The sequence below is a fragment of the Peromyscus leucopus genome, chromosome 4 (genome assembly GCF_004664715.2).
Source record: "Peromyscus leucopus breed LL Stock chromosome 4, UCI_PerLeu_2.1, whole genome shotgun sequence".
In the NCBI taxonomy this organism is placed as follows: Eukaryota; Metazoa; Chordata; class Mammalia; order Rodentia; family Cricetidae; genus Peromyscus; species Peromyscus leucopus.
In genome coordinates this window covers 13,025,149-13,045,465 of record NC_051066.1, presented here as the reverse complement: position 1 = coordinate 13,045,465, position 20,317 = coordinate 13,025,149, and the positions used below count along the sequence as shown (strand labels likewise).

The 20,317-nt window shown below is 44.9% G+C and overlaps 3 protein-coding genes across 3 annotated transcripts; 2 read left to right on the top strand and 1 right to left on the bottom strand.

Moving 5' to 3' along the window:
• Positions 1–1,981: 1,981 nt before the first annotated feature.
• LOC114686944 (vomeronasal secretory protein 2-like) lies at positions 1,982–4,870 on the bottom strand. The gene is made up of 6 exons (XM_037204416.1): positions 4,778–4,870; positions 4,199–4,332; positions 3,893–3,963; positions 2,978–3,088; positions 2,219–2,320; positions 1,982–2,016 (listed from the first exon to the last, which is right to left on the bottom strand). The coding sequence occupies exons 1-6, from the start codon at positions 4,868–4,870 to the stop codon at positions 1,982–1,984; spliced, it is 546 nt and encodes a 181-aa protein (XP_037060311.1).
• Positions 4,871–6,613: 1,743 nt separating this feature from the next.
• LOC114686949 (F-box only protein 3-like) lies at positions 6,614–8,120 on the top strand. Its single transcript, XM_028861646.2, has one exon. It carries the CDS (start codon positions 6,665–6,667, stop codon positions 8,102–8,104), a length of 1,440 nt encoding a protein of 479 aa, XP_028717479.1. The 5' UTR covers positions 6,614–6,664; the 3' UTR covers positions 8,105–8,120.
• Positions 8,121–14,560: 6,440 nt separating this feature from the next.
• LOC114686948 (G/T mismatch-specific thymine DNA glycosylase-like) lies at positions 14,561–16,487 on the top strand. The gene is given in 2 exon segments (XM_028861644.2): positions 14,561–14,685; positions 15,383–16,487. Coding segments are annotated over 2 exon segments (1,230 nt in total).
• Positions 16,488–20,317: the final 3,830 nt, after the last annotated feature.

The window sequence follows — 20,317 nt, the reverse complement described above, 5'->3', positions numbered from 1 at the left end:
AATGGGCAACACTGCACAGGTTCCAGGAGATAATCTGGAGGCACCTCCATGAGTCAAGTGGTGAGGCACACCTCCCAAAAATGCCAAGACAGAAAGATTTGGGTGAGTAAATTGTGCCAGAAACACAGATTTAAATGCATGAAACATGGATGGAAACATGGATTAAAACTTATTGAAACAAAAATCCAATGAAAAATCAACTGTATTAGACAAATACTAAGTTTGGGGTTGTTTCGAGATAGGGTCTCTCTATGTAGTCCTGGCTGCCCTGGAACTCCCCATGTAGACAAGACTAGTCTCAAATTCACAGAGATCTGATTCCTTTTCCCAAATGCTTGGTTGAGCACCACTCCATCAGGCTCAAACTAAATTTTTAAAGCATATCTACTTCAGTGCAGTCAAATCTACTTTGCACATAAGATTTCACTTTTCACACTATACTTTGATACTATGAAACAAACTTTTTATCCATAGTTCAGTAAAATATGTCCACTACTTTTATATTTTTACATGGAGGACTTTGACCTTTCTGAAATATACCTGGATCTCATACACACACAGTGCTCACCAGATTTATACTTTTCTTGTTATCTCTTCCCTCCAACTTGTTGAGGGTTTTATGCCAAGTCCAGAAGACCAGGTCCAGGCAGACAGAGGCAGGAGAGGACAATAGGTGAGGGTGGGAGTTGGGCTAAAGGGTTAGTGCTGATGCTTATTTAACAGCCATGGGCAGCTTCTCAGGGATAATGATGTTGCACACTCATCCTCCAGGAATACATGTACAACTAAGATTGGCAATGACTTTTATCATTCAAAGTACTGGTCAATCCCTCCATCACTGTGGTCCAACCATGTCCCTGCGGCAATGCCAACACAGACCTTGAATATTAACCAATCACACAAAAGCCAAAATAAGTCAAAATAACCAGAGTTCTGCACCCAGGTCTGCCTTCCTTGAGGTGTGATGAGGGAGGGTCCTGCAATCTTCCTCCCTCCACCCCTGCCACTGCTACTACATTATTAAAAGCTAGGTCCCTCACAGGATTACATGAAGTTCCCCCAATGGAGCAAGATCTCTGTAGGGACCAGTAGACATTTGTAAACCTGATGTCATCGCCAGTCCTGCCCACCCTGGTGGCTCCTCAAATTCTCCTTCCTCAGTGTCAGAAATCTTCTGAAGCTGTTTGGCATTGGGTGCACATCATTTGAACTTCCAAGATATCACATAGCTCTACAGGACTGCTGGGTGCCATGCTACTTGGTGTCTGGTATCTGTTAATTCCAATATCACATCAAACTTCTTAACTGAGAAGGTCTGTCACAAAAAAGCTGAACCCAGACAAAAATGCTGAACTCTTTATTGGATTCAGATGGGCAGAGAGGGGTTGAAAGCTAAAGCAGGATGGTGATCCAGTGGGGAATAACAATCAAGGAAGGAATAAATCTCAGGTCAGGGAAATGCAACTCAGTAGACGGTGGTCCAGGGGAGAGTTGTCCAGTGAGGTCACTGCCATGTACTAGTAGCAAAGATAGCTCAGCATTTGTGGTCCTGGTGGGCTGTGACAGAGAGAGGAACACATGTGAGAGAACTCTCCTCTTACCATGGGAGTAGCAGTCAGAGAGTAGCTACTTATGAGTTAGGTGCCTACTAGAGGTTTTCCTTCCATCAAGCCTTTGGGAGGTCACTATGAAAACACATGGGCCCCAGAACAGTTCTGAATTCCTTGACATTGTAGATCTCTAATTATGTTTGGTGGGTACCCAGAGAAAGTGGAGATCATGATATAATGGGAAGGACTCTGGGGAAAGAAAGGGCAGATTTCTTGGGCATAGTACTTGAGGACACCTCTTGAGGTGGTCGCTGCTTCCTGGCTAAACATGGTCCCTCCTGAGTGAGAGGATGGGAGCAAGGTCAAGAACAGATAGAAACTTCAACCCTGGAACTGAGGAATCTGGGTTCTCTCAGGGTTCCTTTAGAGTATCACTTACCACGGCCATGTTTGGGAACACAATGTTCTGTAAAAGAAAGAAAAAAATGAATGTAAGAAAGTATCAAGGTGAAGACCCAGAGTACACCTGCCCCTCGGATGGCCTCATGATTAAGATGACAAGAAGGGCCCTGCTGGTGAAGGAGGGCCCATGGTTAGACAAGAGCTGCAGCAGCATGGGTGACATAGAGGGGACATGGGGCAGGGGGCGGAGCAGAGTATCCTCTCACCCCTCTGCTGAGGCACAATAATGTTTTCTTGGAGAAGTCCTTTGTGCTGCGTGAATTTCTTAAACTCTTCCAGGGCCTCCATATTTTCTTTGGGGCACTTCCCTGTGGGTAGAGGCAAAATGAACAGAGACATGACTGCACAGCTCTGCTGGGAGCCAGCGACACAAGGACAGGAACACTGTCCAGCATTAGGGCCTTCAACCTGGAGAAGATGGGAGCAAGGGGGAGGAGCCCTCAGAGTGAACATGGAGGTGGGATATGGGTGGATGACTTGTCCACAGGAAATGGATATCACTGACACATAAGGATACTATATGACCAAGAATATAGGTGACATCCTGAAAAGTCAAACAATGTCACACTCTAACAGGAAGGACACTATGTTTCAGGGTCACTAGTATGCATCCTGTCCCTGGGGTGCATTGCCCATAAAAGGCCCCTTTAGGACACAAATTGTCAAGAAGGCATGCCTTCTATGAAACCTGAGACCCAAGCAAGTGACATGTAGTAAGTCACTGGCTGGATCTTCTCTCCTATTGGTCAGTGCTCAAGACCACATCTGCTCATGGAAGTTCTGCGCATACCACAGTTTCCCACTTCAGAGCATGCACATTGACCACAGAGTACCTTAACCAGAGCTGCTAGAGGAATACCCAGAGGGCTTTTAATTCCCAGTGCCAGGATGTAGCTGTTACACATTCAAATAGCTAATGGTAATAGAGAGCATGGGTAGGAGGTAGTGTCTCTGGGGTCCCTCACCTATCAGATGTCCTGAAAGGAATTTTTTCTCATGCACAAGAGTTTCTATGTATATGATGTAGTGGTCCTTCACTGGCAGCTCATAGATGTACAAGAGCTTATGGCCGGAAACTGCAGATTAAAGAGAAATGAGTGTGTAGCATCCTTTTCAAAAACAACATTCAGAGAACACTAAGGAACAGTCTAGAATGTTTCAGCAATAACCCATGAGCACCCAGCCAGATGGCTCCAGACCTTGCAATCACAAGACAGAAGTTCCTCCTAGAAAGGTGTCATCCCCAGCTGTGGACCACAGGTGTCAGGGAAGATGGAAGCTGTGCCTGACTTGTACCCTAGAAGCTACCCTGGCCTGCTTCCTAAATCCTAAGCTTCAGTCTCCATGTCTGACAGTGGACAGAGGCATGGCCTCTTCTGTGGACTAGCCTGTGATCTCTAAAGCCAACTGGGAATTAACTGGGTGAGTCTTCCTGAAAAGTAAGCAGGCCAGGGATAAGGCAAACCCCAGGAGCTTGCTTGCAAGGGATAATCAGGTGCAGCCAGGGGAACCTTATTGGCTAATGACTTGACATGATCTAGAATTGCCTGAGTTTTGGTCCACTGGCCGTGACAGTGGAAATATTATGCTAATTTATTGTGGAAGAAACATCTTAATTGTGGGCAGGAGCATTGTTGGGCAGCAGATCCTGGTCTGTGTAAATGGTGAGCCATCTGAGCACCAGCATGAATGCATTCATTCTCTCTTCTGACTATGGACATAATATCAGCAGCTGCTTTATGCTCCAGCTGCCAGGAATGCTCCACCATCGTGGACTGTACCTTGAAATAAACCTTGAACTAAAGCATTTCTCCATTAAGCAGTGTTGATTAGAATGTTTTTTGACAGCAACAGGAGAAGAAACTGAGATAAAGACTCACAGGAGCTGTATTGACCAGGCTTCTCTGTTCTCTGCATATGCATTATTGTCTTAATGCACTGGCCCTCATACCTGGAAAACAAGAAAACAACCCATAGACTATTTCAGAACACATGCCTGTGCTCTACTGAGTTCACCTGCTTCATTATCCTTAGAACAATGTCCCCTGAAATGCCATATCAACCCCTCCAAGTTGTAGAAATCTAAGACTGTGGCCCCCTCTAATGAAGGGGCTTTTCTATCATCAATATCCCAACACAATAAAGGAAGGGATAGAAAGGTGAAAAGACACACTGGAGATACTCACATGACCGTAGTCTTGACCTCCAAAGTTCCTTGTTCCAGACATGACAGTGTATAAGGGAACAGATCCAGAGGTCTCCCCAGCTCTGTCAGGTTTCTTTCATTCACTGTAGCCTTCACGAACCAGACACCTGAGAGCTGGGGCAGACAGAGTCCTGAGCCCACACTTGCCCAGCCCCAAGTCTCCCCCAGGTTCCCATAGGCATACAGCCTGAACACACATCTCAGAATCCAAGATACAGCCTCCAAGTTAGTGATGTTCCACTCTCCAACCCCTTGCTCCCTAAAATTATATTAGAACTACTGGTTGGTGGCAAACTAGAAGCAGGTGTCCATATCCAGAGTCTAGGAAACAACACACAAGAGGTCCTAACAAGTGAGAATTTCTGGTTCTGGGTGTCCCTGCTCTAGGACCCTTCCTGTTCCAACTCTGTGGCTCAGGAGCCCATGTGTGCTGGAGATCAGCAGTCTCTGTTCAGACTCAGAGGACTTGAACACTCATGAGTGCTAGCTCCAGTCCTCAGACACTGGCCAGCAGTCAAGCCTTCCACATACACCTGTCCACCATCCCTCACTGCCTCACTTTCTTTTCTTCTGAGAGGAAGGGCAGGTCATCCTGAGCTTGTAGGACAGCCACCAGGACAAACAGTGTGACAGTCAGGAGCAGGCTCTGCATCTTCGGCTCTGTCCTCTAGACAAGGCAGGTCACTGGGGTGAGTCTATGAGGCTTTGCTGGCTCCTCAGAGGATGCCCTTTATGGCCACAATTACACTAGCCACACCCTTCCTGGCCATCTGTCATGGCCAAATACATGTCCATCATGGGGGTGTATATTGTTGGTGTTGGGTAATATGGTGGTAGTTCACTGAAGATAAAAGACACAATGCCTTGCAATGTCTGCACCATCCAAAGGTGTTACTCCTGAAGGACCAGAAGAATACAAGAGACTCAGGAGTGGGGTAGGGACACAGCCCACACTCTGGGCCAATCATGTGGGGAGGAGTTCATTCCCTGGCTATGCCTAGCCCTGCTCTGCTCCTTTGGACAAAATGGCTGCCCTGGCCCCCTTCTCTGGAAGGTGACATTCCTGTACCTCTTGACCACAAAGGGACTAGGATACTTCTCCACACAAAGTCCTGATGATTTACAGAGCCCACACTGCAATCTAGGATCTGATCTCTCTACTGCTCATGCCTGGCAGGCATGTATGTAGACTCTGGGTCTCCTGAAATAGCACCTCTTCAAAGAGGCTCCTAGCCACATTCAAACCTACCGTCACCTGAATTGCTACATTCTGTACCTGGAGACAGCTGTGCTCTCTTAGAGTGCTTCTTACTCTCAAGTGTCTCACTCCTTCTTCCTCACCTCTACCCATCATCCACCTTCTCTGTTGCATCCTAAGCCCCTGAGGAGTCATGAATGCCCTGATGTCTGTGCTTCACGATGCTACCCAGAAGCTGGATATCTCTAGCTACATGTCAGGGATCACAATTAAGTGTTCACTAAGGGATATGTCAGTTTTTCAACTGTGTACGCTCAGGAACATCAACTTTGACAAAGAATATTGGATCCTCTGATGTGTTGGTCATCTGAGGGCTGCTGAAAGGAGTGATGGAACCCTAGCCCACCCTGCAAAATTGAAGCCCCTTCCACACCTGTGGCCTGTAATGGGTTCTTAGGTCAGACACAGACAGTTGAGAGCTAGTGTTTGTACGACTGCATCAGCTTTCTCAGACAAAGCCCCCACTATGCTAGATTTTACCCTCTCATTTGTCTGAACACTGACAGGACACCAAAGTCACCCCAGGTCTAAGTCACATTGGATGAGAAGGGCAAGGAGAAGAATAAAGAGGCCAGGGCCCCCTGCACCCAGAGTCCATGGCTGAGCTTCCCTGGCTGCCCTCTCTAATGACTCAGCCCAGCTCCCTCCCCAGCAAGAACTCTGCCTCCTTCCTCCCCATCCTGCACTTCTTAGGCCTCAATGTCCTCTTCTGAGACTCAGCTGACCCAGGCTCTGGATACAGGTGCTGGTCACACAATGGCATCTTTGTGCCTCTGTGGACCCAGGTTGGACAGCTCCACATATCTATAAACAATATTAATGAGCACTCTCTGACAAGCCTTGGCTCTTGCTGAGGTGGTCATAAGACCTAAGCCTTGGCCTCAGCATTCAAGGTGCTACTGAGCAGGAAGTCTGTCATCCCAAGGGCAGGAAAAGTGACGCCTGTGGTCTTTAGAAGCAAAGAATAATGAGAAGGTTTAAGTTTCCACATCTGGGGTCCCAGGAACTTTTCTGTTTGTTATCCTGTTGATTGAAATAAAATAGGTTATACTTCACTGTGTGTGTTCACTGAGGAAAGCATTTACAACAATGGTGTACATAATTTCATCCTTTAAAAATGGGAAACAGAGCGGTGCGGGCGGCAGGGGCGGGGCCGGGGTGGTGCCAGGCTGCAGCGGGCCGGGCAAGATGGCTGCCGTGGAGGCCGAGCTCGGGCTGCCGTTCACCCTGGAGTCGCTGCCCACCGACCCCCTTCTGCTCATCTTATCCTTCGTGGACTACAGGGACCTAATCAATTGTTGCCATGTCAGTCGAAGACTCAACCAGCTCTCAACTCATGATCCTTTGTGGAGAAGACATTGCAAAAAATACTGGCTGATAACCGAGGAAGAGAAATCCCAGAAGAAACAGTGCTGGAGATCTCTCTTCATATCTACTTACTCAGATGTAGGAAGATACATTGACCATTATGCTGCTATTAAAAAGGCCTGGGATGACCTCAAGAAGTACTTGGAGCCCAGGTGTCCTCGGATGGTTTTATCTCTGAAAGAAGGCGCACGTGAGGAAGACTTGGATGCTGTGGAAGCTCAGATTGGTTGCAAGCTCCCTGATGATTATCGCTGTTCATATCGGATTCACAATGGGCAGAAGTTAGTGGTTCCAGGGTTGCTGGGAAGTATGGCACTGTCCAATCACTATCGCTTTGAAGATTTACTAGACGTCGATATGGCTGCCGGAGGATTTCAGCAGAGACAGGGACTGAAATACTGCCTCCCTTTAACCTTCTGCATCCACACGGGCTTGAGTCAGTACATAGCTGTGGAAGCTGCAGAGGGCCGGAATAAAAACGAAGTGTTCTACCAATGTTCAGACCAAATGGCTCGGAATCCTGCTGCTATTGACATGTTTATCATAGGTGCTACTTTTACTGACTGGTTTACATCCTATGTCAACAATGTTGTATCAGGTGGTTACCCCATCATCAGAGACCAGATTTTCAGATATATTCAGGACCCAGAGTGTGTAGCAACAACTGGAGATATTACAGTTTCAGTGTCCACATCATTTCTGCCAGAACTCAGCTCTGTCCACCCACCACACTATTTCTTCACATACCGAATCAGGATTGAAATGTCAAGGGAAGCACTTCCGGAGAAGGCCTGTCAGTTGGACAGTCGCTACTGGAGGATAACGAATGCTAAAGGGGATGTGGAAGAAGTTCAAGGACCTGGAGTAGTTGGTGAATTTCCAATTATTAGCCCAGGTCGGATATATGAATACACAAGCTGCACCACATTTTCTACAACATCAGGCTATATGGAAGGGTATTATACCTTCCATTTTCTGTACTTTAAGGACAAGGTCTTTAATGTTGCCATCCCCCGATTCCACATGGCATGTCCAACATTCAGGGTGTCTATAGCCCGATTGGAAATGGGTCCTGATGAATATGAAGAGATGGAAGAGGAAGCTGAGGAGGAGGAAGAAGAAAATGACTCAGCAGACATGGACGAATCAGAAGAATCAGAGGAGGATGAGAATGAATCAGATGAGGGTCAAGGGGAGGAGAGACGGAGGAGGGTCTTTGATGAGCCCATTCGCAGACGCCGTTGCTCGCGACTCTTTTAGCTGCTGCTGCTGCTGCTGCTGCTGCTGCTGCTGCTGCAGGAAGCTCTGGGATGGCTCTTTGTTAAATAGATCTGTCAATAATGTAAATAATTGTGCTCAGCATATAGCAGAATTAGCATGACCTATCGTTCCAGACCTAGGTTCTCCATGACACTACATTAGGAGTTGGATTGCTTTGGTTTGTTTTGTGGTTGTAGGTAGAGGAAGAAATGGGAATCTTATTTTCTCTCCCAGAAGTCAGTATAAGAGCAGTTCTGTAGCTACAGAACAGATGTTTCTGTGTTTAAAATATTTTCTACTTTAAAAACAAAACAAGACACAGAAGTGAAAGAAGAATTGTTTTCGCTGGGGATTTTACATGTAGCAGAAACACACAGACAAGGGTAGAAGGAAACTGACTAACTGAAAACACCCCTTTTTAGTTGTTTAGAAACAAAGAAAACTTGTAATTAGCCCAATCTACTTCATGGTTGTTAACATTTTATACTCACAGGAAACTAATTGACTAACTTGAATGGGAATAGTTGGCCTCTCTTAGACAATCTGTCCTTGAATTTAGTCTTTGTCACACAAAGCTTGAGTTTAAAATTTTTAAAAAAAATAAAAAAAATAAAAAAAATTTAAAAAAAATGGGAAACAATAACTACAGGTGATTGACAAATCATGACTCTCATGTCTAGTATGATGGGAAGCCTCTGCACTCCTACCACCTACCTGTCGTTCCCTGTGTCATGAACCGAATACTGCCAACTATGCTAATAAAGACGGTCATAGTTGGGATTTCTATTGCTGTGGGAAGACACCATGACCAAGGCAGCTCTTATATGGGAAAATGTTTAATTGAGGCTAGCTTACAGTTCAGAGGTCTAGTCCATTATCATTATGTCATGGGGCATGCAGGCAGACATGGTGCTAGAGGAGGAGCTAGGAGTTCTACATGCTGATCCACATGCAGCAGAAGGAGTCTATGTCCCACACTGGGCATAGCTTGAACAAAGGAGACCTCAAAGCCCACCCTCCACAGTTACACACTTTCTTCAACAAGGCCACACTTACTCCAACAAAGCCACATCTCCTAAAAGTGCTACTCCCAATGGGAGCCATTTTCTTTCAAACCACCACAGAGACACAAAAATTAAAGTGATTAAAGAATCTGTCTGTAGTTGGTGAGGGGTGGGGCTTGCAGTCAATCCCAGGTAACTGAGGCAGGATTCAATGTGGTCACCTCAGATGGTAGATGTTTCCAGGAGTCAAAAGAACAGGTAATTGGTGTCAAACTAGGGTAAACAACAGAGAGATGTAGGAGAGAAAGGAGTCCTATCCATAGTGTGCCATGGCCTAAGGCATTTCTGGGTGACCTCATTTCATTCTAGTGGTGGTTCTTACAGAGTTCTCCAACTCCACAGCTTCCAGTCTCAACTTCTGGTCACATCCTTCACTTCCCTTGAATGTGAACCTCAGTGTGGTGACCTTTTAGATGCTGCTAAGTCCCAGGTGCCTCACTGCAGGGTCCTGTGTCTGGGTGTTACATGTCATTTATAGATAGGGAGGTACTGACAGCTCCACCAATACCATCAGGCCAAAATGGGACTGAGGTGCATTGAAGGAAATGGGGAGCTGTCCTGAGATAAACATCAAGAACTCCTGGAGGATGAACTACATACTGGGGACTGCAGATTGTTTCCCCATGGAGCTCATTATTTTTGAGACTGCTCCTGGACCATGATGAATACTCAGTTCCCGAATAAAGACAAACTGAATCATGAGTGCTCAGTACAAGGAGTGGAGGATCCTTGAAGGTGCTGATGACCAACCCTCTTTGTTTTTTTAAAAGCAGGGCCAGGCACACTGATTCATGGCTTCCCACCTCCAGTACTGTCTGCCTCTCCTCTATGTGTCAAGTGACACACTCTGCTGAGGCCCAGATGTGCCCATGTTAGCACACTCAGTTAACAGAGGCGGTTACTAATAGGAAATGAACAGCCTGGTGCGGTGCTGCACACCTTAATCCCAGTGCTTGGGAGGTGGAGACAGGAGGATCAGGAATTCAGTGCAAGCCTCAGATACAAACTGAGACACAGGCCAGACTCAGCTACATTAGACTCTGTCTCCTAAAATGTTTTAATGAAAAAAGAAAAGGGATCTGTGTTTCCATGTTCCTCCTTCAATTATCTTATTCCCACACTTCCTCTCTCCCCCATTTCTGTCTGAAGAAAATCAAGCAGACTGAGCCTCCTACAGTGCTCATCTTCTAGGTGGCATGCTTGTCATGGTCTCTGCATTTTGATTTCTTTCTTTTACTGGACTATTTTCATTGTATCTAGTGGTTTGAGTGACAATGACTCCAGTAGGCTCAGATATTTTGAATATTTGGCCACAAATTTATGGCCTTGTTTTGGTAGATGTAAGAGATGTGGCATCGCTAATGGAAATATGTCATAAAGGGGGGGGCAGATTTTGTGATTTCAAAAGCCACATGGCATTTTGAGTTTGTTTGCTCTGCTTTCTGCTTGTGTTTGAGATGTGAGCTCTCAGCTGTTCCTACCACCGTGGCAGCCTGCTGTCACACCTCCCTGACATGATGGCAAAGAACTCCTATCCCTCTGGAACTGTGAGCCCCAAACTGACCCTCCTGCCATAAGTTTCCGTAATCTTGGTATTTTATCACAGAAGTAGAAAAATAACTAAGACAGAACTTCTTGCCAGGAGTGGGGTACTGCTGTGACAGACCTGACCATGTGATATGGTAAGGATTGTGGTGGCATTGGAACTTTGGACTGGAAAAGCCAATGGCTGATCAAAGCTCAGTGGCTCTTCTGTGAGAGATGAGAGGAAAGCAAGGTGAGAACAAGGCAGGTGATGGGGGACTCCCTCATGAAGGTTCAGAGGGAAGCAAAGTCTACCTGTGCCACCTAGTTATATTTTTTGACTTACTAATCAATCTGTGGTGTCTGTTCAGCTGGAGCTGAAGAATAGCTGTGATTAGCTAGAGACCAGCACCACTGAAGTAAAACCACTACTTCACTCTGACAATCCGTGCTGGTTAACAGGGGCTAAGAAATGAGCAATGGTTGAGAAGAAACAGGTATCACTGAGGTACAGTCTTCCGGGAATATACCCTCAGGTTGAGCACACACAAGCTGTGGTCTGGAGAGGGCAAAGACTACATCTCATGCTTTTGTCTGAACCTGGTAGGAGTCACCCAAGTGGTGCTTGTATTTATGAAAGTTTTATTAGCTTTTTTCCCCCATTTCATTTTATATGCAAAGGTTTTGTCTGTATGTATGTCTATGCACCATGTAAGTACTTGGTGCCCACAAAGATTGAAAGAGGGCATCAGATCTTCAAAAATAAATTAGAGATGGTTTGGAACTACCATGTGGGTACTGGGAATCAATCACTAGTCCTCTGCAAGAGCATCAAGTGCTCTTAATCACTGAATAATCTCTCCAGTCCCCAAGGTAGAGCTGGTTTTGAAGGTGTGAAGAGATCATGAAGAGAAGCTGAGGCTTGGCATTTTGTGGCAGTGCTGGAGTCCCTGAAGAGAGGCCATTGGTGAGGGCATAGCCTCAGTTGCAATGGAGACCCCAGGACATTAGAGATACCAGTACCATGTGTAACCACCACCAAAGACAGCAGTGGAGGCTGTCCTGAGCCTATGAAATGAGCTATTTGTTCTGTAGAGGTAGTGAAATGAAGCTATCTCTCCAGGCTCTTTGGGACCCAGAGAATTATGAGTGTGTCCCAGACATCAAGCATGTTTTGCAGTGTTGAAGTTTGTTTGTGGTTTGATTTGGTTGTGACTGTGCCCTGGTTTTTATCTTTTGAAATAAGAATTATTTTAACTTGTTTGGGGTTTTATTATTATTATTATTATTATTATTATTATTATTATTATTAAAAAGCCCACAGTTGAGAAACTTTGAACTTTGAAAGAGCCATTGGGTTTTAAAGAGAACTTAAATTTTTACGGCTTTGGAATTTTTGAAGACTATGGGACTTTAAAAGTTGTTTGGGTTTTATATTGTGATAGTAATGTCAACGTGACAGCTTGGGAACAGATGAGAATGTGTTGGGTCTGGGAGTCACACAAATATTGAAGACTAGGCCACCAAAGTTAAATGAACAAAGTCAACTTTACTCCATCACCATGGGGTAGCAGAACTTCTAACTAGTTAGAGCCACAGGCAGCTTGGGTTCTGACACCATGACCCCGAACAGAGGGAGTAGCTCCTTTTTAAAGCAAAAGCCATAAGTGGGAGGGGGGGTCAAGGGTGATATAAGAAAGGAATTTTTACAATTTGAGATTAAGTCTTGAGGGTGCATTCTGGGAATTTACAACTTATGATAACATTTTACAACTAGTAGTACAATTTGTGGTAACAAGGTATTTGTACAAGCTTAACAGGGGATTTGCTTACACAAGTCCGTGATTATCTTAACATAGTTCTTGACACAACTGGGGCCTTATCTTAACTTTTAACCAACTGTTCTTCTCATAACTGCAGAAGAAACAGGGTAGGTGACTAATATTTTGAATTATTGTGGACTCCATATTTCCTCCTAGAGTTTGTAACAGAATCAAACCCTTGATTCATTGTCTGTATATAAATCTTCCTACATTGGGTTTTCAAGGGTTTGGGTGGCTAGGGGAAAGTATTATGAGCAGAAGACCAAGAGTTCCACTTTAGAAATGCAGTTTCTCACAAATCTAATCAGCACATTAATCACACATGAACTTGTAGTGGTTTATTGTGTACCCCAATAAAGCTTGCCTTGAGGATCAGAGGACAGAGCCAGCCACTAGATTAGACATAGAGGCCAGACAGTGGTGACACACATCTTTAATCCTATCACTTGAGAGGCAGATCTGTCTGGATCTCTATGAGTTCAAGGCCACACTGGAAAAGAGCCAGGCAGTGGCGGCACACACACCTTTAATCCCAGTCCTGGGAAGCACATACACCTTTAATCCCAGTCCTGGGAAGCACACACGCCTTTAATCCCAGGAAGTGACAGCAGGTCAGAGAAAGGTATATAAGGCGTGAGGAAACAGGAACTAAGGCAGTTCAGCTGACATTCTTTCAGGTGAGGACTCAAAGGCTTGCAGTCTGAGGAAGCAGGATCGGCTGAGGAGTTGGTAAGATGAGGTTGGCTGTGGCTTGCTCTGCTTCTCTTATCTTTCAGCTTTTACCCCAATATCTGGCTCTAGATTTTTTATTATAAGACTTTTCAAGATTAATGTTATATGAACCAATCATTAAGAATATCTGTAGCACAAATCCTAATTGGTCTTGATAATAAAAACTCAGTGTCAGATGTCAGGGTTAAAGCAGAAAGATCAGAGAAACAGAGTAGCCAGCCACTAGAAAGACTTCTTACTTCTAGGAATCCTTAGACTGAAAAGGGTCCTGTCTCTACAAATCCTCAGACAATGCAATGTGCTCCTGTCTTCTCCCACTTTATTTATTTATTTATTTATTTATTTATTTATTTATTTATTTGTTTGTTTGTTTTTTGAGACAGGGTTTCTCTGTGTAGCTTTGTGCCTTTTGTGGATCTCACTCTGTAGACCAGGCTGGCCTTGAACTCACAAAGATCTGCCTGCCTCTGCCTCCTGAGTGCTGGGATTAAAGGCGTGCGCCACCACCGTCTGGCTTTTTTTTTTCTTTTCTTTTCTTTTTCTCCCACTTTATATTCCTCTCTCCACCCAGCCCTTCCTGGTGCTGGGATTAAAGGCATGTGACTCCTGAGTGCTGAGATTAAAGGTGTGAGCCATCATCGCCTGGCTCTGTTTCTCTTTTAGACTGTATTAATCTCATTTAGTCCAGGGTAGCCTTGAACTCACAGAAATCCATCTGTTCTACCTCCTCAATGCTCGGGATTAAAGGTATGTGCCACCACTGCCTGGCCTCTATGGCTAATTAATGGCTTATCTCTGTACTCTAATCTTCAGGCAAGCTGTATTTGTTAGATCACAAACAAAATATCACCACAAGTATCAAAACAGTAAGTAATGGTCCAGCAATGGAGAACAATAGGTTGTTAGCCAAGGGGACCAATTAAAGAGTTTATGAAACCAGGAAAATTATGGTTGTTTCTCTTTTTTGTCTTTCAAGAAGACTTACTTTGAGCTCTTAAAGAGTATTTCTAACAATGTCTGAGTGGTTAGCATAGAAGCAACAGGATTCACCCAAGGCAGCACATACCCTCCCCCTTTGTTTAGGAGTACTAAGTCTAGTCCCCTTCTATTTCATAGAACCGTTTCTGCTGAAGAGTTCAGGTCAGTTTCCCATGGTGAAAAGGTTAGTTGATATACAGGAATATAGACCCATGGTACAGGCATACCGAGACCCCTGGGGTGGGGAGGGCAATCAATGAATGGGAGTTCTTTAAGTTAAGAGTATTGCGGTAGCACACCGTGGCAGAGCAGGCCGCTCTCTCAGTGGCGACACCATGGATGCGGAGGGCGTGCGCAGCTATTCCCTGGAGCAAGTTCAAGCTTTCTATTCATTTCCATTTCAACAAATGATTGCTGAAGCTCCTAACATTGTCACGACTGAATAGCAGATGCTGTAAATGTAATTCTAAATGATCTTATTAAATAAGAAACACAGCCAAATAAAGAGTTAAAAGCCCAGAGATTGAGCAATAGCCAAGGGCTAAGACCACCTTATCTTACCACTCGATGCTGTCCTTGCCCTCAGAGAGAGACCTTCTTCCTGTGTCCTGTCTTTTTATTGCCTTTCTGTTCTGCCTTCTCATTGGTTCTAAACCCAACCATGTGACTTCCTCATCACTGCCTATCTATACAGACCTCCAGGTCTCTATGGTTCATACTGAGATTAAAGGTTCAGGTCCTCTCTGCTTCTTCTTATTCCTCTAAGGTCTTCATTCATCATGGTATCTTCCTCTCTGTTCTCCCACTCTGAGCCTGAGGCCTATGCTGGGACACTTTGCTCAGCCTTGGTGTAGGGAGGAGGGGGCTGGACCTGCCTTGACTGAGTCTACCAGGCTGGGCTGACTCCCCAGGGGAGATCTTGCCTTGGAGGAGGTGAGAATGGGGGGTGGATTGGAGGGAATGGCTGGGGGGTGGGAGGAGAGAGGACAGGGGAATCGGTGGCTGATACGTTTTCTGCCTGCCGTATGATCGGATTAAGGGTGTATGCCACCATGCCAGACTTCTGCTAAATGGCTTGCTCTTAGCTCTGATCTCCAGGCAACTTTATTAACATACAAATAAAATCACATTTCAGCACAAATAAAATATCACTATAGGATGCCAGGAGAAGCTCCTGCCGATGAGCCTGTACCAGAGGCTCTAAAAAGAAGGAAAAGGAAAACCAGAGCATCAGAACCCAAGGACCCAGTGGAACCCAAGAAAACTGCTGAGTCAAAAAAATCTGGCAAGTCCACAAAATCAAAAGAGAAGCAAGAAAAAATCACTGACACCTTTAAAGTGAAAAGAAAAGTGGACCGTTTCAATGGCGTTTCTGAAGCAGAGCTTTTGACCAAGACTCTCCCTGATATTTTGACCTTCAATCTGGACATGGTGATCATCGGCATTAACCCAGGATTAATGGCTGCTTACAAAGGGCATCATTACCCTGGACCTGGAAACCATTTCTGGAAGTGTCTGTTCCTGTCAGGGCTGAGTGAGGTTCAGCTGAATCACACGGATGACCACACCTTACCAGGGAAGTATGGCATTGGATTCACCAACATGGTGGAAAGGACAACACCGGGCAGCAAGGATCTGTCTAGTAAGGAATTTCGGGAAGGAGGGCAAATCCTAGTGCAGAAACTGCAGAAATACCGGCCACGCATAGCGGTGTTTAATGGAAAATGTATTTATGAAATTTTCAGCAAAGAAGTGTTTGGAGTGAAGGTTAAGAACTTGGAATTTGGGCTTCAGCCCCACAAGATCCCAGACACAGACACTCTCTGCTATGTCATGCCATCTTCCAGTGCCAGATGCGCTCAGTTTCCTCGAGCCCAGGACAAAGTTCATTACTACATTAAGCTGAAGGATTTACGAGATCGGCTGAAAGGCATTGAGCGGAACACAGACGTCCAGGAGGTGCAGTACACGTTTGACCTGCAGCTCGCACAAGAGGATGCAAAGAAGATGGCTGTTAAGGAAGAAAAGTATGATCCCGGCTATGAAGCAGCGTATGGCAGGGCTTATGGTGAAAATCCATGTAATGGGGAACCTCACAGCTTTCCTTCAAATGGGCTGACAGCCGACGGTGCCGAGCTGAGAGGAGAAGCGGCCCCTGGTGACGTTCCAAATGGGCAGTGGATGACACAGTCATTTACAGAACAGATCCCGTCTTTTAATAATTGTGGGACCCACGAACGGGAAGAAGGAAGCCATGCTTAATGACGGTGCTTCTCAGCTCTGCCTCAATGCTGCAATTTTAATGCAGTTGGCAGAACCTAGAACCTCAGTTTCCTAACTGAAGAGTTAGTATGAATAGTACTTTATACCAGTGGTGTAATTATATATGGAGCAGTTACATGGTAGGGTCAACTGTATGAACCTATGTAGTTTGGAAGGAAAAAAATAGGGTGTTTTCTACTTGAGTTTTGTATTTGAATTATGCATCATCTCAGCTTCTTATATACTATATTTCATTTATGAAGAAACTGGTTTTCTTTGGGGAGTTACTTTGATGTAATTTTAAAATGCAACAGTCTGAATATTTATAGTTGATTCTTGACTGTGCATACCTATATATGCCATTATCCCTTTTAATGCCTCAGAAGGGCATGCTAGAAAGAATCAAACTAGTAAAAGGCAGATGTGCCGATTTTCATTTAAGAAGCTAACCTACCCTCAGTGGAGTCTGGTTAGTTTTGGAAGCCGGGGGTAAATTCAGAACTTCCTGGTCACACTCTCCAGATGGTGTATATGGCAATTGCTTAGTAATAGAATCAGAGTGTGGCCTGACCTGATGGGCCTAAGCCCTGCCTTCGGCCTCCCACTCCTGTGTGCTGGTCCTCTCAGAGACAGAAACTGTTTTGATGAGCTGGTAGGTTCCTGAGAATGCGTAGACCTTTTAAGTTTGCCAATTGTGTATTTTACTGAATTTCCCCATCAGTGTTTATCACTGTTCTAATTTTATCCTTGACTGGAAAGTAGTAAGAAATGAACTTTCAGGGAGAGCAACAGGATGCTGGAGATGTTTGATAATTCTGTTTAAACTGAAGCTGTGTGTACATGGGATGTACTAAGATAATGCAGAATTTTTCTTGCTAATTAAAACTAATTAGTCAATAATTTAAAAATGATTGTCACTACTGTTTGTTACTATGGACTAAGTGAAAGTCATGAAAAGGTTGGCTGGAATTTGTACCTTTGTGGTTTCTAATGCATTTTCCATGGTGCTACAAATAGTCCAGCCCATTAGGGCTGGTGGATATTAAAACCAGGTATTCAGAAATACCTATTAATTCAATCCTGATCACTCATGAATATTCTGACTTGATGCATACCCAAGGAACATGCTGGTTTTGCAGTATGAAATGTCTGTGAAGTTTTTATATTCCACAGAGGTTAAATAGTCTTCAGAGAAGCAGTTTCTTGTGCATCTTAACATGCCTTTTAGCTGTGGCAATGATGGATTTTATTTTCCTTAAGTCTAGTCAAGCCGTGTATGAGTCATGTTATTTAAAAGATGTACTGCACTGCTGTTTACATGGGCATTTTGTGTGGGTGCTTTGAAGTGCCTTGCATCAGGGATTAGGACCAGTTGAATTATTTTTTTCATGGGACTATGTAAAGCATGTAACTAGGTATTGCTTTGGTATATAACTATTGTAGCTTTCCCATAGATTTACTTGAGTAGAGAAATACCTTTAATTTATGTCACTCTGAGCCGGGTGTTGGTGGTGGTGGTAGTGTAGGCGGCGGCGGCGGCGGCGGCGGCGGCGGCGGCGGCGGCGGCGGCGGCGGCGGCGGCGGCGGCGGCGGCGGCGGCGCACGCCTTTAATCCCAGCACTCGGGAGGCAGAGGCAGGCAGATCTCTGAGAGTTCGACGCCAGCCTGGGCTACAGAGTGAGTTCCAGCAAAGGCACAAAGCTACACAGAGAAATCCTGTCTCAAAAAAACAAAGCAAAAAACAAAAAAAATTATGTCACTCTGGAGAATGGGTGTGAGGGCCTTCCGATACAGCCCGGTGATTTTCATTGAACACCGCAAAAGAGTAGTAATTGTTGATGTATCCTGCACATGACAGGATGGGTTTTTCTTCATTAGAATACTGAGATTTTAAATTCATATGAAAGTCTGGATGACTTTTACAATAAACATATCTCTGCTTTCCCTTCTGACTTCTACAAACCCTTCTGTGTAGCTATTAGACTCTCTAAACTTTTAAAAACTTCCATCATAAGCCTTTGCACCATTCCGTGTCTTATTTAACCCTTCTTGCTGCAGGAACACTGACTTCCAGGCAGGCTATGCTTGCCAGCTGCACTGCCCATGTGGCCAGCCCTACCACCATACCATACAACTCTCAGCTTCTAGCACCAAATATCCCAACCCTGAGTGGGAATGAAGACATGGAGGTGTTGAAGAGGACACAGAGAAGCTCTTAGAAGGCTATGGGGACCTTCCAAATCTCCAGCCTTGTCTGAACCCCTCGTACACCAATCCCCATCTCCCTTTCTTAACTACCATAATCTCTGAGGTTAAACGACTCTCCTGCTCTCAAGGAACTCTGTCTACACTCTGTATCTTATCATTTTGTAGATCCTTCAGAAAGTGCCCAGAATTCAGGAAATCTACCAACCATAAAAGAGATGGTCAGACACTATACTCTATTTTGCATGTTGTTGGAGAATATTCTGTCTCACAAACACACACTGAATAAAAATCAACCTATAAAGGCAGTTTCTTTTTGCAAAAGAGTGCTTCACCACACAGTGAGCAAGCACATGAGGCAGGAAGTTCACTTGTTTTTGTGATAACACAGGTCATCCCTCAGCCTTATCTCCTTGGTGGAAGCCAGACCTCAGAATTGATGTGACTGGCTAAATTATAATTGCTGAGAAAGGGACCAGTGTGATAGGAAGTTGTCTCAGGAGTGTCCAAGGCACATACATGGGGTGTCAAGATGGGGGAGGTTTGTGGAATATTGGCCATTGGCAGTTTATCCACCTTTAATAGAAGGAAAAAAAATTCTTCCCAAGTGTGTTGACAGGCAAAAAGGGGGGGGGGGGTTGGTCTCCATGGGTTTCAGGCCATCCTGGTCTAGTAGCAAATTCCAGGCCAGCTGTTGTGGAGCATTCACCAATGAAGACTGGCCAGACACGGATATAAGCCAATAGGAAGTCTTTATTAGTTGGCCTGTGACTACACTGGGTGTTGGAGATCCCAGTGTAGCACCGAGCACAAAAACCATGTTCTGGCCAGTGGGTGGTAGCACAAACCTTTAACCTCAGCATTTGGGAAGCAGAGGCAGGCAGATGTCTGCAAGTTCCAGGCAAGCCTGGTCCACAAGGGAGTTCTAGGATAGCCAGAACTGTTATACAGAGAAACAGAAAAAAAAAAGTAAAACCATATTCTGGGTTTTCTGGGTTGACACACTTCTGTTAACAAGAACAGTTATCCAGAAGCAGAAATACAGAAGCTAAAAAGCAAAGGTAGTACATTCTGAGTCTTTCCCGGAACTATGGACTTTGATGGATTAGGCTTTTGTTTTCGTTTTAGCAGGTGGTGCTCTCTATGTGCTGAGTTTTACAGCCTGAATGGTACTTCCATCATAGAGTCAGTTGTGCTAAGGTCTGGGGCCCTGTTACACAGCCAGGGATATATAGGGATCCTGTCATAGAAAAAAAACAAAATTCTCACAATGTAAGGAATGGAAAACCAGCCAAGGACAAAAAGGTCTTCAAGGCCAAGAAACCACCTTGGAACAAGGTAAATGTTGGGGGTTTGTTGTTGTTTTGTTTTTACTTTTTAATTATTAATTCAATTTTTTCATTTATTTTATATCCCATCTGCAGTTTCCCCTCTCTCCTCTCCTCCCATTCTCTCCCCCCATTCCCTCACCTCCACCCCAGCCCACCACAATCCACTCTTCCTCTATTTCTGCTCAGAAAGGGGCAGGCCTCCCATGGGTGGCAACAAAGCATGGCATATCAAGTTGACTTAGGACTAAGCTCCTCCCCTTGTATTAGGGCTGGGCAAGGCAGCACAGTATGAGG

What these genes read in the sequence shown, in the direction of transcription:
- LOC114686944 (XM_037204416.1), bottom strand. Translation starts at nt 4,870, where the DNA reads ATGCAGAGCCTGCTCCTGACTGTCACACTGTTTGTCCTGGTGGCTGTC. An exon ending in TCCTCTCAGAAGAAAAGAAA is followed by an intron (nt 4,333 to 4,777) that starts GTGAGGCAGTGA and finishes TGTCTGCCCCAG; the next exon opens with CTCTCAGGTGTCTGGTTCGT. An exon ending in GAGGTCAAGACTACGGTCAT is followed by an intron (nt 3,964 to 4,198) that starts GTGAGTATCTCC and finishes CTTGTTTTCCAG; the next exon opens with GTATGAGGGCCAGTGCATTA.
- LOC114686949 (XM_028861646.2), top strand. Translation starts at nt 6,665, where the DNA reads ATGGCTGCCGTGGAGGCCGAGCTCGGGCTGCCGTTCACCCTGGAGTCG.